The sequence below is a fragment of the Sinocyclocheilus rhinocerous genome, unplaced genomic scaffold, assembly GCF_001515625.1.
Source record: "Sinocyclocheilus rhinocerous isolate Xijiao unplaced genomic scaffold, SAMN03320098_v1.1 scaffold453, whole genome shotgun sequence".
NCBI classification, from domain to species: Eukaryota; Metazoa; Chordata; class Actinopteri; order Cypriniformes; family Cyprinidae; genus Sinocyclocheilus; species Sinocyclocheilus rhinocerous.
Genome location: NW_015655565.1, coordinates 1,538,454 through 1,555,909, shown reverse-complemented (window position 1 = coordinate 1,555,909; position 17,456 = coordinate 1,538,454). Strand labels below are relative to the sequence as shown.

At 37.0% G+C, this 17,456-nt stretch overlaps 2 protein-coding genes across 5 annotated transcripts in view; one reads left to right on the top strand and one right to left on the bottom strand.

Annotated features, from left to right (window-relative positions):
- The first annotated feature begins 96 nt into the window (after nucleotides 1-96).
- brf1b (BRF1 general transcription factor IIIB subunit b) overlaps nucleotides 97-17,456 on the top strand; it is a 70,545-nt gene continuing 53,185 nt past the window's right edge. For both annotated transcript variants that reach the window (XM_016525466.1, XM_016525465.1), the window contains exons 1-6: nucleotides 97-220; nucleotides 789-989; nucleotides 8,997-9,077; nucleotides 11,328-11,501; nucleotides 14,207-14,238; nucleotides 15,504-15,576. In XM_016525466.1, coding sequence (XP_016380952.1) covers nucleotides 809-989; nucleotides 8,997-9,077; nucleotides 11,328-11,501; nucleotides 14,207-14,238; nucleotides 15,504-15,576 — 541 coding nt within the window. In that variant the 5' untranslated portion in view covers nucleotides 97-220; nucleotides 789-808. The remainder of the gene's footprint in view (nucleotides 221-788; nucleotides 990-8,996; nucleotides 9,078-11,327; nucleotides 11,502-14,206; nucleotides 14,239-15,503; nucleotides 15,577-17,456) is intronic.
- LOC107718405 (uncharacterized) lies at nucleotides 1,597-8,692 on the bottom strand. Of its 3 annotated transcripts, none has more exons than XM_016525462.1 (19): nucleotides 8,517-8,692; nucleotides 8,365-8,429; nucleotides 8,192-8,281; nucleotides 7,984-8,105; nucleotides 7,699-7,842; nucleotides 7,219-7,290; nucleotides 6,928-7,101; nucleotides 6,554-6,650; nucleotides 6,187-6,410; nucleotides 5,940-6,105; nucleotides 5,480-5,688; nucleotides 5,273-5,390; nucleotides 4,984-5,189; nucleotides 4,557-4,674; nucleotides 4,303-4,472; nucleotides 3,326-3,423; nucleotides 3,088-3,203; nucleotides 1,941-2,996; nucleotides 1,597-1,807 (listed from the first exon to the last, which is right to left on the bottom strand). In XM_016525462.1, exons 1-19 carry the CDS (start codon nucleotides 8,543-8,545, stop codon nucleotides 1,803-1,805), a joined length of 3,279 nt encoding a protein of 1,092 aa, XP_016380948.1. In that variant the 5' UTR covers nucleotides 8,546-8,692; the 3' UTR covers nucleotides 1,597-1,802. The 3 variants fall into 3 exon arrangements, with proteins under 3 accessions (XP_016380948.1, XP_016380950.1, XP_016380949.1); XM_016525464.1 differs by having other exon boundaries at nucleotides 7,699-7,818; XM_016525463.1 differs by having other exon boundaries at nucleotides 8,527-8,692.

Here is a 17,456-nt window from a genome sequence, read left to right as displayed (position 1 = left end):
CCTCTATATTCAGTTTTCAGAGCAGCCCGCAATGTTGTATCGCAGTTGGGTAGAAAGTCACAACAGTATTAATGTTGTTATGTGTCAAATGAAATATATGACCATAAAAAATGAATTTAGTCCTTTTAAACATGTTGCTCAGTGAAACCTGAGAATAAATAGGACTGGTGGACACTGGATAATGCTTGATAGTGTTTGATCTAAAGTCTTCATTTGACCGGTGAGTGGTTTGCTATTGAAGGCTAGCGTTAATGTCTTAAATTTATGCGCGTCTTTATGATATGAAATAAAGAATAAAAGGATAAAATGGGCTGTTTGTATTATGTTTACATTTGTATCACAGGTCTTATGCAAGCTAGCTTTTCATTTGGTAGCATATGTGCACAAAAATCAAAACATTAGCTTAGCAAGGTTTATAGACATTAGAAATATACACAATAGAGATCATTTTAATATAAAGATAATCCTAATATGTAAAACAAAAATGATACGTGAACGACAGTGAAAGTGGCTCAAGTAGGTGTTGTGTTGAAGAGTGAGCATTGTGTTCCGTGGCGAAGCGGACTGTCATGGAGATTTGTGATCTGGCGACCCGGGTTCAAATCCCGGTCTGGACGTGTTGTATAGTTTACTTTATCATTTACGAGTTTATTACAAGTTTCTGTATGATTTGATTAAGTATCTTATTGTAATATCTGAATAATAATAAACTGACGTTACCAAATAGATAATGTGTGTCTAGTCAAATGTTTCTTGTTCAGCAATGGTGCTCATGTTATCTTCCTCAGGTCTGAATCTTGCTGCCAGCATGAGTCGTCAGTGTAAGAGCTGTGGTGGAGCAGACATCGACACAGACCCAGCCCGGGGGAGTGCCGTCTGCACAGCCTGTGGGTCGGTTCTGGAGGATAATATCATCGTATCTGAGGTTCAGTTTGTGGAAAACAGTGGAGGGGTGTCTTCAGCTGTCGGCCAGTTCGTGTCCGCTGATGGTAAGAGCTGTTCACTTCAACCTAAACACAGTTGGGACCAGCATCATTCACCTTTTGAGGGGCACCAGTGGCAACGGCAATGTTTTTAAAGCTTTTTTTTGTTTCTAGCCAGTTTAACTGATGTTAGATATTCCTCGATTTCTTTCAAAATGCAAAAAAAAGAGAGGTCTAGAATTGAAATATGTGAATCTGTGAATGTGGAATTTGGCAAGCAACAGGGTCAGATTTATTACGTAAAAATTATATTTTTCAGATTGATCATAATCAGCAGAGGCCAGTACCACATCATTCTAATACATTGCACACTCATTATCAATTTCACTTCAAATAATTTCTGAAAGAGTTTTTTATTAAATGGAGAAACCCCCCCAAATCAATCAATCAATCAATCAATCAGAATTATCACAAAAAGAGCAATTGGGGGAAAAAAAATAATCTTAAACTTATTCATGTAATAGTTTCCAGGTTAGCACCAGGTTAGTTCCAAGGTTGTAAATTATTTGGATAAATATTATTTAGTAGTTCTTCGTATAAGTGTGAGATGAGATAGCATTTTGGTTTAGCATGCATTTGGACTTAATCAGATCTTAACAGTTTTTGTGTTGTTGTTGTTTTGTTAACCAAGAAAAATTACAACTTAATTTGACAGTTAGTGATCACAATGCATTTTATTTGCAAAAGCAGTATGCCAGGACTGGACAAATACAATACACCCTCAGATTGAATGGGCTTGATTTTTCCACCTGGGACTGTCATGTTATTTGTCAAATCTCATTGCACTTTCCTCATCATGACAAGAAACAGCCTCCATGGTCATCCTAGAAAAGAATGTGTGGTTTCAGTATTAGAATATGTAAACTTTTTTTAAAATTTGACATTGTAAACAAATTGCTTAAATTTACTGTTGTATCATGTTACTTAACCGTACATAATTTAGCAATGAAAAATTACCTGTTATTATTCCTTTATGAATGCTGGAACCGTAACGGCTTCTGCTACCAGGGAAGAACAGGGTCCCTCTCAATTTGTCATATGATGGTTTTACCGCTAAAAGCTTATGATCAGAAAGAAAATGCCCATCTTCAACTTCTTTTTGCTGTTGTGTATGCAAAAAAGCGAATTTCTTTGAATTATCGTCATCATCTTCATGCATGAAATTGTTGTGCTCGCCTACTACATTTAAAAGGCCTACTTTTTCCAATCCGTTGAATGGCTGAGCACTGCTTTCAGTGGCAAGTATGTAACTTTCCAAATGTTTTTGGCCCTGTTCACCTTCGCTTGCTTCAAGTTTTTTAGAAATAATATTTTCAGTGTAGAGAGAAGAATCTTTTGTAGACGGATTGTTAATCAACTCATTAAAATGATCAGGGGAGTGTTGAAAATCACCGTCAGGAGTGTAATGGTCCATGTATTCTTTCAGGAAAAGCTGGTCACTCACTTTATTGCTATTTGGATTGTAGTTTGTTGGATTACTGATGGCAATGAGAGAATATAAAATGGAAGGCAAGGTTTCATTCATGACGTGTGACGCATTTTTTGATCCTCTGTAGAAAGCCGAAGCAGAACTGTCGTCACCAATCATCACAGAATTGTCTTGATTTTGACCACTCCTTTTCATAGGAGTCTTCTGTGGGACGTCAACCAGGAAAGATCTGTAGTCTTTAAACAAGCCATCAAAAGAGTTCTGCTGCCCTGCAGGTGTCATAGATGGACCAGAACTGTGTTTGATAATCGATTGAGGGTTAAACTGCACACCAGATTGCTTGAAGAGTTGGGCATGTCTGTGTGGATAGGGAATATTGCTGGCGTGGTAACTGTGTTCTGATGTCTTCCTGCCTTGATTTGATGAGGGATCTGCACGGTGTGGAAGTCCTCTTTGCAGAAACTGTGTCTCCTCCGCATCTGTAGAACAGCAGCCTCTGCCAGGCTCATTAGGAAGGTCGTTTGGCCACGGTTTAGGGTCAAAAACAGAGGCTGCGTGAGAGTTGATAAGGTTTCCTTGTAGTCCTTGTAGGTTATGCAGAGATACAAAGAGAAAAAATAAATTAAAGCAATTCTTTTGATGAATTTTCCTGTAATAGAAAGTGTTAGTACTAACCTTTTACAACTGTAGTGTCTGTAATTTTGACTGTACCAAATCCAGGTCCTTCAAACAATCTGGATGTAAAAACCTTTTTAACAGAGTCAAGTGCATAGAAGCATCTCACAGTGAGCCTGAAATATTCAGAAGGGAAAAAAAAGGAGCTGATCAGAATTTTTTTTTGTTTTCAAAGATCAATCGTATTTAGCCTAATTCAATTTTCACGTATTTACTAGTTTCATATATTGACAAATACCTAAATTTTGATTCCCTTGTAATGGCTGATTCCTGGTCAATTATGACACCTCCATCAGAAATGACCTCGTTTTCATACACAATGTAGCCATCACCCAACTACACAAGGATGCAGATTACATATCCATCAGTGAATAGATATACACTACTGCTTAAAAGTTTTAGGCCAGTAAGTTTATTTTATTTTTATTAATACTTTTATTCAGCAAGGACACATTAAACGGATCAAAAGTGACAGTAAAGACATTTATTATTGCAAAATATTTCTATTTCAAATAAATGCGGTCCTATTAAACTTTCTATTCAAAGTATTCTGAAAAAAAAAAAAAAAGGCACATCAGCATGTCAATGATTTCTGAAGGATTATGTGGCACTCCGGACCGGACGAATACCTGCTGAAAATTACGCTTTGCCATCATAGGAATAAACTGAATTTGCCATCATAGGAATAAACTGAATTTTAAAATATATTCAAATATATGTACAGTGTTTAATACATTTATTGACTATAATTTGGCATCCGAAAAAAAAAAAAAAAAAAAGTTTTATTATTCTTCTGCCTTTCTTGTAAACCAGTAAATTTGAAAATTCATGGATAACAACAATAATCATATTTTAACATTACAAATACAACTGTGACAAAAGAGCTTACACATACTGGTGGATTAACCTTCACGGAATCGAAAAAAGATTTTGTAATCAGTCACCGATACTGTTAGTTTAGGGCAGCTGCGGCACAAACCTTACATTGGGTGGTGGTGGTCTAATAAATTTGTTAAGAACTGCAAATATAAAAAGGTTATTTTAAAATTATAACTTTTAAAAATTTCAAAATTTTTTTACTGTATTTTTGATCAAATAAATTCAGCCGCCTTGATGATCATAAGAGACTTCTTTTAAAAACATGTTTAAAAAAATCTTACCGAGCCCAGATTTTTGTGTCGGTTGTATATGACTAAGGTCAATTTATGCATTTACCATTAATCTAGTTCCACATGTATCCACACCAAAAGAAAACATGACCCTTGTCTCATCAGTTGCCTTGGGTCTGCATCTTCTGTCTAGAAGGGTTGTGCTGCTAGGTGGCACTGTTGGCCAGGTTTTTGTAGTAGTTGCCACCACGGTCATCATTCCATCTGTGGAACACACTAGAACAATAGAAATGATTGTTTATTAGTGGAGAGATAACATTTTAAAGCTTATAAACCTGTTAGCATTTTATGGTGTCTTGCCCGTTAGTTCTTCAGTCTGAAAGTAACAGTGCTTTGTTGTTCTCTTGTGAATCTCCAGAGTCTTCGAGTCTCTTATAAGAATTTCAAAAGTGCCAACAAAGTTTCTCAATGTGATGTCCTGGAAAAACAGAAACCTAAAATGTTAGGTTTAAAAGTATGTTCTAGGTTTAAAATAATTATTTTTGAAGAACTTACATTAATTATTCTTTTAAATTATTTGTATTATTTATTTTCATTTATATTAATAACAATTTTTTGATGCACAAAAGTAAATAACCCTATATACACTTCCATTTATAATGCATTTACGTTTTCTTTTCGCCAAAATTATTATACTAATGTTAAGAACAAAAGGAGATCTGAATCAAGACTGCCATGACATTATGAAAGTCAACATGTTATTTAAACGACAAATGTTTTTCTTTGCCTCATAAATGTAGCCCGATGTGAAGAGTGGGACCTCCAGAGTCATACTCTGACTGTCGTTTTTCAGTATGTATCCCTTCAGTCTAGATAAGTCAGATGTGAGAGCTTGATGCCCCACACAGACCTCCCAAAGTCCAGCTTGCTTCGGATGATTTATTCTGAATATTATGCTCTGTGCTGTACAGAAAGCAGTGACATCTGGAGGGACTGAATGAGAGGGAAACAAATACAACTTTTGTTGGTCACTTGCATGTTATGTAATTTAAGGTCATTAACTCTTTAAGACTTACAAGCATCATTAACATGTGCCACAACAGAGACATGGTGGAAAAATGTGTCATTTCGCTCGATGATATTTAGGGTGTAGTTCATTTCTGCAGAGTACTGGAGAAGTCCTTCACCCAAATACTGTCAATTAGAAATTAGATTTTATTTTTTAATAATATAAGTAATAAATATAGTACTGTGGGAATGATAGATAAAAGAAAAACCCTCACCATTCTGTTAACAGATTTATCTTCAAAAGGAACCTTAATGATGAAGCCATGGGACCCATTGATGTGGGGAATTTTTGTAATGAGGTAATGCTGTTGAATGGCATCTGTTACTGACAGATTGTTCTCATTCAGCTTGATTGCAATGAGCTCCACATCCGAAGCAAAACTACCAAGATATACAGTGAACACTTCTTCATGAGGCACAGTTTCTGTTAGAGGGCAAAAAATATAACACGACTAAAATAAATTTGCAATCATCTAGATCAAATAAACTAATTAATAATAATAATAATAATAATAATAATAAGTATTATTAATCATCACACATGACATTTTTAGTATTTTATAATAAGTATCATTTAGTTATGTCAATAAGCTGTTATTGGTTATCAGAAAAATAATCTGCATCAGTCATAAATCAATATCAGTCTATTGTATAATGGTATGATAATAATCTCACCATCTATAGCGAAAGGAATCCGAGGAACTAGTGGTGTCTCCATAACTCGTAGCTGGCGATGTCTGGTCTCTATTTCATTATCATCCATAAACACATGCGAATAGATGTGCTCATAGCACAGGAAAGCCTTGTAACTCTCTTTATAGACATTATTTTCGACTAAGCTCTGCAACAAACATGACAATTATTTATTTTCTTTCTTTTTCATAAATGCACAACACTAGTTATTGGTTTGTCCAGTACATACCATTATGTAACCTCCTGGTGCACCAAAAGGCACTGATACTTGCACCACCTGCCCATCTTCTCCAAGTACGTAACCCATGGCTTTCCTGGTGGCCTCGTCCAAGAGCCGAGCATCCACACCCAGCTCAATACTCCTGCTTACAAACCCAGGGAAGTCCTGCACCAGGGGGGTCATGACTTTGGGAGTTCTCCAGTGCAAAATCACTCCATCAAATGAGCTAGGGGCTGATAAATATGCAACACTGAGAGAAAAGTATGGCCTATGACAGCCTGAATTGTTAGTTACAATTAAGATATTATATGTACATTTAATTCAATAACAATCATTTCTATAATGTATCAGAAATTGAACATGGCCAATGAGTTACCTATCGTACATGCCGCAGACGTGTCAAGCATCACTACAGCCCATTTCTGCCTGAAAAACACTGTTGCATGAATCACCTCTACAGCAATGCGATCAATCTGAGGAAACAACAAGGCTGGTTTCAGCCTTCATGTTAAAATCATGGTGGAACCTGCACAATTAACATTTAAAGGGATAGTTCACAAAGACATTTAAAAAATCTTACCGAACCCAAACCTTTGAACGGTAGTATATGTACAAAACATACGGAGACATTTTTGAAAATATATTTTGTGTTCCACTGAAGAACTTCAGTCATACTGGTATAGAATGACTTAAGGGTGTGTAAATAATGACATAATTTTGATGTCAACTATCCCTTTTAGTTTCACCTGCCTCTGTGATTGTTGAATGTGTCTGATTGTAGGCAGAGCGAAAGACAACCCTGTTTGGAGTGGAATCCAGCATGTATCCCATTCGCCTGGCATCAGAGATAGACATCGCATCCAAGCTCTGCAAGTCCTGATTCAGGAACATTATCTGCCACTCGGAGATGGCAGATCTCTGGGCCTACAAGTGGAGATACAGAGCTGACAATAAGAAATTCAAATTCTTATAAGTTCACACATGCAATTAAAGGGTCAATAAATTTTTTTTTTTTTTTTTTAAAGTGTCAATATTTCTTACGAAAGCAAGAGCAGCCAGCCAGGGAGTGTTGCGTTTATCAGATCTGCAGGGTATATCTCTCGCCACCGTCACCTAGTTTAGAGAAAACCAGATATTGCTGACCAGCTTTAGTATTATTTATGTACAACTGTAGTATTTATTAATATTTTGAATTAGCTTTTATTTATATATTTTCAGTTTTCATTCTAATTTTAGTCATTTTCCTATGTGCTTATTTTTTAATACCCATGTTTACCTTTATTTCAGTTTTAATAATTTTAGTATTTTAACTAGAACTTTTTTTTTCAAATTTTCCTTTAAGTTTTTCATCCAATATATTTATATTTTATTCCAGCTTTATTTAAATTAACAGAAACCATTTTTAATAGCCCGAATCAGTTTTCTAAAGTGTTTTTGAAAAATCACATACCCTGCCTTTAACAATAGCAACACAGCTGCATACCACACAGGATTTACATTGCCTGCCTTGAACAGTCCTACCTCTATGTAGTTTTCTTCACAGAGGATCTCTTTTGAGGACCAGTCAACGGGCAGTGTGCAGTTCTCGGTGAGAGAGTATTTATTCTCTCTCCCAGTATGGTCAGTCAAAACAACATTCAGCTTGAAAAGGAAGTTGCTGTCATTCTACAAGACATCATACAACAGAAAACAATGTTCTCAAAAAGCCATAATCAAGACTCATAGATCTGATAGTTCTACAACTAAATCAATGCAGTTTTGTCTTTGGACTTTTTTCTTTCTTTTTTTTTTTAATGAAACTCTTGCCTTGTTTTCGGTGTGGCAGGAGAAATAGGAAGCTCTCAGAGATGCCCGGCCATTCAAGTTGTTCAATGTGTAGCCACACATGGATGCATGATCCTCACTAATGATATGCACTCCATTTTCAACTTACAAAATATGCACTGATATGAGAATTAAAATATAATGTGTGATCATTTGTGGTAGAGATTACTGTCAAGCCATAGCACCATACCTACAGCCTCAAATCTTGGGACATGGCCTGCAAAGCCCACATCAACAGACACCCAGAAATATCGATCGCGACATTCGGTCTCAATGGCACCTGCAGCATTAAAATTCATTACAGCGTTGGATTTAACAATGTACTATTATATGTTGAAATGTTGTTCATCACTATAAACAGACCTTGTAGATCAGTGGTAACATAACTTCCATTCACATCGCACAGTTGAAAGCACATGAAGAGAAGCCTGTGGTATATCAGTTCTGCGTGTCAGTTTTGTGATTCAATATGTTGTGTTACATCTTTGCATATTCATGTGTTGTAAATTGGTCACAGAAACTTACCCAAAGCAGAAGCTAACATCCATGATTTGACAAAAACACTAGCTAGAAAAATATATATAATTGAGCAATATGCTACTGAGAGGGAAGCCAATAGAGTTGTGGTTCATTTGTATCGTCCTGTCACTCTCCTCCGAGCTCCCCTGACTTGGTTATCAGTCTCAGGTGTGTCAATCAATCTCCATTTTGGTTGTTATAGTAACACTTGTGTAGAGACATGGCACCCGATAGGTGTCACTGGAGTAATCATATTCAGTTTAAGAACTGATAATGCTGTTTTTACACAGACATCCTCTGGAGTGCGCTAGAGCTGTATTTAAAGCCTTAAAATGTCGCTGGTAAATAATAGGCTTTTATTTGTACACCTGTTTATATACTATAAGCCAAAACTATTCCTATTCAATGTAATTGTCTGATTTCAGCTTGGCCTTCATCTTTAAAACAATAAATTGTATTTTTTGTTTCTTTTTTAGGTACTTCCAAAGCTCCGGTCTTGGGCAGTGGGTTCCACACAAGTCTGGGAAAAGAATCGCGAGCTCAGACACTCCAGAACGGTAGGCACACCTTTATATTAGTCAGCAGTGGAGTGTAGGTGCAGTCAGTGGATGATCAAGGTTTATAAAACATGCAGACTTAAAGAGACGGTTCACCCTAAATTGAAAGGTCTGTCATTATTTACTCACACTCATGCCGTTCTAAATCTGTATGACTTTCTTTCTTATTGTTAAGCACAAAAGGTGAATTTTTAAAGAATGTCCTGGCTACTCTCTTCTATATAATGAAAGTGAATGAAGCAAAAAACGAATAAAGGACCATAAATGTAAAATAAAAGTAGCTCTTGCATTATATTCTTTATCTTCTGGAACAAAGCCATATGATAGGCTATAATTTAAATTCGAATCAAATATAGTGCCATTAGATGCATCACATATAGTATTCTTGTGGATGCATATTCCTTTAATTTTATGTTTCAATAAATCATCTACATTCATTTCTGACCCAGTTACATCTCAAGTGCTAATTAAATTTACATCATTTGCATCTGCACTTTTCTGAAAAACACACAAGATGTAATTAATTGTTGATCTTTTTCATAGAGCTGCCTGATAAATGTCTTTGGGTTCCAGGTGTGTGTTGATTTAGCAAATATAAGGCATGGCATTGTGTAAATATGTACTTGGTAGATGAATCAGAGGGGCTGTGAGAGCAGTGAGTTTTGTGGCATTATATTATAAATTTCTCAATTACACCTGTCTGTCCTGGTGCGTTTTCTGAGCTTTAACTTTAACTGAGAGCAAAATACTTTGAGAATCAAGGTCAACAACTGTATAAACACATGATTCAATTTCAGACTCACAGAAGCTTATCATAACAGATCAAAAACTTTTTAAATGAGTGACACATAATAGTGCTTATGAGTATGTCTGGCAGGTAGTTTTAGTTTGAAAAGGTTCTGGTAAACCTTTCTGATTTATGAAAGTGTCTCTGTGGTCACAAACACAAGATTTCATTCATTAAATAAGGTGTCCCGTGTCCCGTGTCCCTGCAGTGTTGCGGCCGTTATGTAATTCTGCTGTCATTCAGAGAGGTCACCGCAGACCTGTCTGATAATCCAATGGCATGTGCAGCGTGAAAAATACTCTGGGATTAGACAGGTCTGGAGCATGTATCAGAGAGTTGGCACACAGTGCTTCCAAAATTGAAGGATTATGCTCTTAAAAGCTTTTTGAGTTATTTTTGGCCTTGGCCTGCCAACATGACACTTGACACTGCAGCTTCTGGGCTCTGCAGTTGGGGAACAAAAAGTCAAACATCCACTTTAACACGTGGTTCTGTCTATACCATTGGTAAAAAATAAAGCAATGCAAAAGTTTTCATACTTACTGATGCCAAGGACCCCCAAATGGGGTCCCCCAAGTGTGATTATAAAGACTGTGTGTTGTTTACAAATTAAATTCATTCCTAAACAGTATCTATAAGAGCAAAATAAGGCAAATAAATTATAAATAATTAAAAATTCTCTTTTTTTCCAAAAAATGTTTCCAAGGACCTCTTTGCCACACCCTGGGTATCATCGGTTTCCAGTTTGAGAATCACTGGGCTAAAAAAAATGTTTGATGCGTCTATGCATCTGCTAAACTCATTATCACATATTTGCGCATTTAGAGGACAGATTGATGAAAACAGTTGTTTCTTATAAACACATCTACATGTGGAGTTTCAAGCATAATGAATGACTGGAACATGCCAAACTCATCACATCTGTAGCCTTTCTGCCCAGCAAAACAACTTTGCATGCATGACATGGTGAAGCGGCCTAAATCATTCTCATTGTTTACAATGTGGGAAACCTTCACTGTCTGGGTGAACAAGGTCTTTTGCTAAATGATGTGTTAAGTAAACAGAAATCTGCCAGATAGCCCACTGGACTGTGGATTTGAATATGTTAAACACATTGTAGCCCGACGTGGGATTTCAGGGCAGACTAATTTATTCTGTGCATCCAATGAATTACAACTTGGCCTGTTTTGAGATCCTCTGTGAAGGAGTAAATGTATGAGCGACTGTGAAAGAAGGGAAAAGAGGGACGTGGCCTCATATGAGACGTAAAACAGCTGTCTTTCTGCCCGTTTTCACTTCCAGGCTCCATTAAAAGCCTGTCTAGCTGTGCACCGTTCTCATGACATCAGTGCTACTGGAAAACCAAACACCTGCGTGTGAAGTCATGCCTTGGTGCATGAGCGTGCATGTGTGGATCTGTGTATGTTTGCTCAATCTGATGCATATGTGTGTCCTGTCTCTAGGGAAACGACAGATACACAACCTCGGCAGCCAGCTGCAGCTGAACCAGCACTGCCTGGACACAGCCTTTAATTTCTTCAAGATGGTGGTGAGCAAGCACTTGACACGAGGGCGAAAGATGACACACGTCATAGCCGCCTGCCTCTACCTGGTCTGCAGGACGGAGGGAACGCCACGTATCCTTCTCACAATGATCCCTAGGGTGTGAAACTCAAGTTAAACACTTGGTAATCCATGGAGGAAAGTGTGCACAATCGAAATAAGGTTAGGCACATTATCCAAATTAGGTTACAGCAAACTTAGGAAAATAAGAGTAAATCTCAGGTCTTTAACAGCAAGAATCCTTTAGCTCAATCCTGTAGTCAAGGGTTCAATATATAAATAATGTTTATATACTCAATATATCAATATATAAAATGTGAACATTATATATACCATTATATATGTATTTGTGTGTGTAATAAAATGTTTTGGTTGCTGTTATAAGCAACTAAATGAATAAGCAAGATTTTTTTTGGTTAGCCAGTATCATCAGAAGTTGGACATGAACCAAACCAGCATAAACCAACGTTGACCAGCATAGAAATTCATGCTGGTCTAAGATAGTCTCTTTTATCAGTCCATACTTTCCCTAGGGAAAACCTGGTTTAGGGTCTGAAGAGACGTGTCAGGATGTGAAAACAATAGTGCTGCAATATGCTGTCAGAGAAGAAAGAGAGGAAGGGGAAGAGTGTTTACTGCACCTTTCGGAGTCTCAGAGGATGTTCCCTGGAGTAAATCATGGAAAACAGCCCAGATTTTCAGTCTCTGTCCCGGTTGTGTACAAAAGCTACTGAAGTGACACTTATTTGACCTAAGTCGAATTCCTTGTGAATACTGTTGTGAAAATGTGAAACTTTTTTGAGAGACCGAAGTAAAATTCTGAAGTGATAGTTGAGGGAAATATCACTCCCCTGTTCCACATTTTAGTTTTTTCCCCAACCTGTCATAATTCTGTTCTCAGATTATGTGTGTTTGAGACTCGCCACACCTGTGTTACAACACAGCACATCTGGATAGTGTTACAGCACTGCTTTCACTCTCTGTCTCACAAACAGACAGACTCTTACTCACACCGACAAGCACCATCCTATGTGTCTGTTTGGGTCACACCCAGATCTCCACTCTGCTTTTGTGTAGCGTCAGGCCTGACTGGGTACCTGGTGTGCCGTTTAGAGTTGCCAAAGGAGAATTGTTACCGGTCTCTGGGTGGGGCTCTTTCAGATGCATGCTAAGATACAGTACTTCACATTAAAGAGCAGACACGAAAATAAGTTGTCCAGTACTTTACAGACCGCCAAACCCATTCCAAATATTGTCCTATTTTTAAATGTGTACTGTTCGGCTTTGCCTCATCAAACATCCATGCATTTATCTCATGCATCGTTGTGATATATGATAAACAGAATTATTTGGACAACTGTATTATTTTTAGTGTTCAACTAAATGAAGTATTTTTACAAAGTATTTAAGTATTTTAAAATAATTCTTAACTAAAGTATTTACAGTATTACAAGTATTTTCTTGTTCATTGTAGCCATTTAGCAGTGTTTTAACTGTTTGGAGTGTTTCTAGCAGCCTCACATCTTGTTTAGACCGGTCCTTTAAGATGAAGATTACCTGTTGTTCTGCAAACATTGATTCAGTGAGCTTCACTGACCTGATCTGGCAATTGTTGGGTGGACAGGTCATGATTTTCAAATGCTCATCATCAGATTCTTGTTTTTTTTGTTTTGCTTAATGGTATATTAAATGCCCAGTTCTAAATAGAGGGATCCCTTCAAATGCATGCATCTTACAATGACGAGATCGCTGCATTCATGTGCTCAGTTTTATCAACTACAATGAACCTTTCATGCGACGGGAGTAGATCTAAATATAATGCTATAATCAACACTTTTCACGAACAGATAATCTCAACAGCTGTAATAGTAAAAACGTAGTAAAAGTTTTAGCGAGAACTCCACAAGTAATACTCATTGTTTATGTCAGCCAGTCATAGCAACGGGCGTTTCCATTGAAGTCTCACAGCAGACACGCCCACTCACCCTTCCAACAGAGCGTTCAAATCAGACGGCTAAAATCAGGGTAGAAATTAAATGCCCTTTTATTTCAAAATTCTGACAATTTTATATTATAAGTGCAACTCGGGAAACATTATGAAATAATAAAAAAATGCAGTTCATGACCTATTTAAAGAAATGTCCTAAAAATAAATTACATAAAGATATTTTTTAAATGTTTTGTATTACTATTTTTTTTTAGATGCTGCTATCAATATAATTTTGACCCCTGCAGTATATCTGCAGTTTTTGTCAATGGTTCATATCTGGTCTTGTATCATTTAAGAGATATCTTTCAATATCTCAATTTCAATATCACTGATGTCAGTCTTAATCACTTTAATTTGAAATAAGTATAAATACTCTCTGTCTTTCACAGCAGGCTGTAATTAAGGCCGTCAGACTCCTGATAAAGTGGGATTAGTTTGTCTTGTAGTGATGCTAATCTCTTTGCTAAAGGGGGCATTAGTCACCATGGAGACACGTGCCTCAGGTGTGTGTGTGCTGCTCAGGTGAGCAATAACAGATGGTCAGGGTGAATCTCTTGCAGAGATAAGGAGATACTGCATGCCGAAGCCTGTTGATGTAGAGATGATCAGTACTGAGCCGTCCAATGTTAAATTAATCACTCTGACCAGGATTGATTTAGGAGCAGGATTGACTTCTTATTGTTAGCTGTATAGTTAGACAAAGATGTTTAGATCTTTATCACACTTTCAACCCTTTTTTATGATATAATCTAGCTGTTTTGTATTCTTCTTCCCTTAACTGATGTGCAGACATGCTTCTGGACCTCAGTGATCTTTTACAGGTTGGATTTCTTTCATTTCAGTTCCTTTCATATTTTTTTTCTACAATACTTACTCTGAATAACATGGCGCAACTTAAGCGGCTGTGGCTAAGTTGCATGATCAATCTTGAAATAATCTTTTATACCGTCCATATGACCATATGAAAGAAATACTGTATGAGGTATTGCATATGACATAACAGGTAAGCAGATGCCAGTGTTGGGCAATAATGTCAGAAATTCTGTTATATTTCCAGCTTCAGTTCATCTCATATACTAGCATAGATTCTCTTCATTTATTAGGCCAAACTTGTTAACATTTCAGTGATTTACACAGATATAAATACAGGTAGTTGTGATTTATAAAATGTTGTAACTCTGAAATCTGATTGGATAATTAATGTACGAAGCTATTATACTCACACACTTAACGGCATATAGAATTAATTATGTATTATTTAATAAATCACTAAGACATTCAAGGCAGTGATTTTACAATAAGAGCATAAAACCTCTGCAATGCACATCTTTTAATGCCTTATTGCTGTATTACACAACAAGTAGGTGATATGAGGCTACATTTTGTTTGTGAAACAATACACAATATTGTCTTTATGACAGTATATACTCTATAGTTTTTATTAGTAGTTATTTTAGGGCCAGACATTTCTGTGCTTAAGCACTGGTGTAATGTTATTTTTACTCCCCAGCTGTCCACTGAGCTGGATCTGCTATAGAACAGACACTGGACGTTTGGGGCAGAGGCTCAAATATGCCATGAATCTTTAGCAAGTGTAGCCACACACAAATCTGACGAGAACACAATTTATCCTGCCTGGATGCCAGGCTAACTAGGGACCTAGTGCTCAAGTCATAACCCTCATCATTATTAGGGGGTGTCTGAAGTTTAGTGTGTGTGTGTGTGTGTGTGTGTGTATTTTGATTGCTTCCATTGTCCTCATTTGTAAGTCGCTTTGGATAAAAGCGTCTGCTAAATGACTAAATGTAAATGTGTGTATATATACATATATATATATATATATATATATATGAATAGACACACACTACCGTTCAAATATTTTGGGGCAAGATGTTATTGTTTTTTCTGTATTATTGTTTATGCCTTTGTGAGCATAAGAGGCCACTAACCGACTTTGTTTTAAAGACTAATTATGGAACATGTTTCATTGTGGAACATCCTCGTCTGAAGGATCAATTATCGTTAACATGGAAAATGTACCCATTGAATAATTCAGACCTTTCAGTTCTATTTCTTACTGTTGTAGGTTAATGTTTACATTCTGGGAAAGACCTTCCTACTGTTGGCTAGAGAGCTCTGCATCAACGCTCCAGCCGTCGGTAAGTCTCCCTGTAATGACCTCTCTATGACATCTCTAATGTAATTCAGCTGACCGGAACAGTGCTTTTGAATGAACCTCATTAATAAAGCAGGCAGCATCTCTCAAAACAATTCATTTGCTAAATTAGTTATCAATAATACACTGTGGCTGGATCAATACAAGTATACTCAATCTGTTCATCTGATTTGGCCTATGGATTCCTGGTTGCATCAGAAGGAAGATGATTTGCTGTTGTCGTACTCTCATCCACACGTTGAGCTAAATTTTCTGCAGTAGTCTGTAATTCAAGCTATTTCAGGCACAGGTTGAAATGTTTTACCCATCTGGAAATTATATTCATAGCAAGTTGCAGTCTAGCCGGATGTTACTAGGGGGCACTGCGTCATGTCAAAAAATCCATTACGGTCCATCATATTCACCGCAACCATTTTCCACCTTCTGTGCACACTGTGAGGACTGAACAGGTCTGCAGTCTTTTAAACAGACTCATCTAATCAGAGACAAAATGATTCAAGTATACACCAGGGAGCATCCCAATGTTAAAGTACTGGGCATAATCCAAGAATGCAGTCTGATTAGCAGCTCTCCATGTGTCATAATTCCACATTCATCTGTTTTTGTGTGGGGTTTTTTTTTTTGGTCAAAAATCTGCTGTTTTACCAAGCTGCATCTGCTCCATGTTTACTAAACCCTCAATTAGAATGCAAACGGTAGAGCAGCAGATTCTATGGGCTCAATTCAAACAGACTCCCTTTTGAGTTCCCGCTGGGTATAATAGGTTCTTTATGTGGCCTTTCAAGATGAATATTTCATCCACACTTAACAATCACTGTCTCATTTACACAAGCCCACTACTGTTGTGGTGTGTGGGTTCATTTTTTTGGATTTCAGTTTGAATATAATACATATCATTACATAGTTAATTTGCTCATATTACCTCATTCTAATTATTTTATTTTAAAATGTATACAAGTATATAGATTGTATATAGATCTAAAATATAGATTGAGTTCAACCTCCCTCGTTGCTGAAGTTGGGATTGAGTAGAATGGCATCATTATTTCATTCTTTGATGCATTTCATGAGTGTCTATTAGGGCTGCACAATTAATCGAATTTCTAATCGCAATTACAATTATGGATGCCACAATTACGTAATCGTTCAAAGCGGCAATTAATCGTTCAAAGTCCACTTATGTAATTCTGCATGCTTAAGATATGTTTTTTTCTTTCTACATGTTATCTTAAAGGCAGGGTATGTGATTTTTCAAAAACACAGAAGGATAGAGATGGCGGATAAAAAACAAAAGAGGAAAACGTCTGCGGAACGATAAGGCAAGAAGTAGGACCCATGTAAATATCGGATCAGCTTTCCAGCGCTGGAGAGAACTCAAGGAGCGGAGGCCTGCGATCGGACGCCGAGGTTCTTTGTTTCTTCTCAGTAGGTAAGTAACACCGTGTCTACAACAGCTAAAGTCTGCCTACACTGGACGCGATCAAACGACCGTTGAAAACCATTTGAAATTTGTGTCAGCATGTCATAAATAGAACCCGGCAGCAGTTTTCTGTCGGGGATTTGTTGCTCCGCGCCGCTCACGTCCGTAGACACGGTGTAACATTGGTTTTGCTTTGTTTCACAGAACTAATCGTTGCCTGGGTTGCGTACGTATATGTGGGGCGGAGCTATCAAAATAGGGGCAAGACCCTTTTGGGGTAGGGGCGTGTTTGTTTTGGTGATTTCAAATATCAACATTGGCTACCAGAAATCTCTTACTCTGCCTTTAAGGGTTTTTCCATTGTTTTAGTTTTAGTATGACATTATAATACCATTCATATTTTTACTTTTTTTATAATTTAAAGAAGAAACCAATCCGATGTA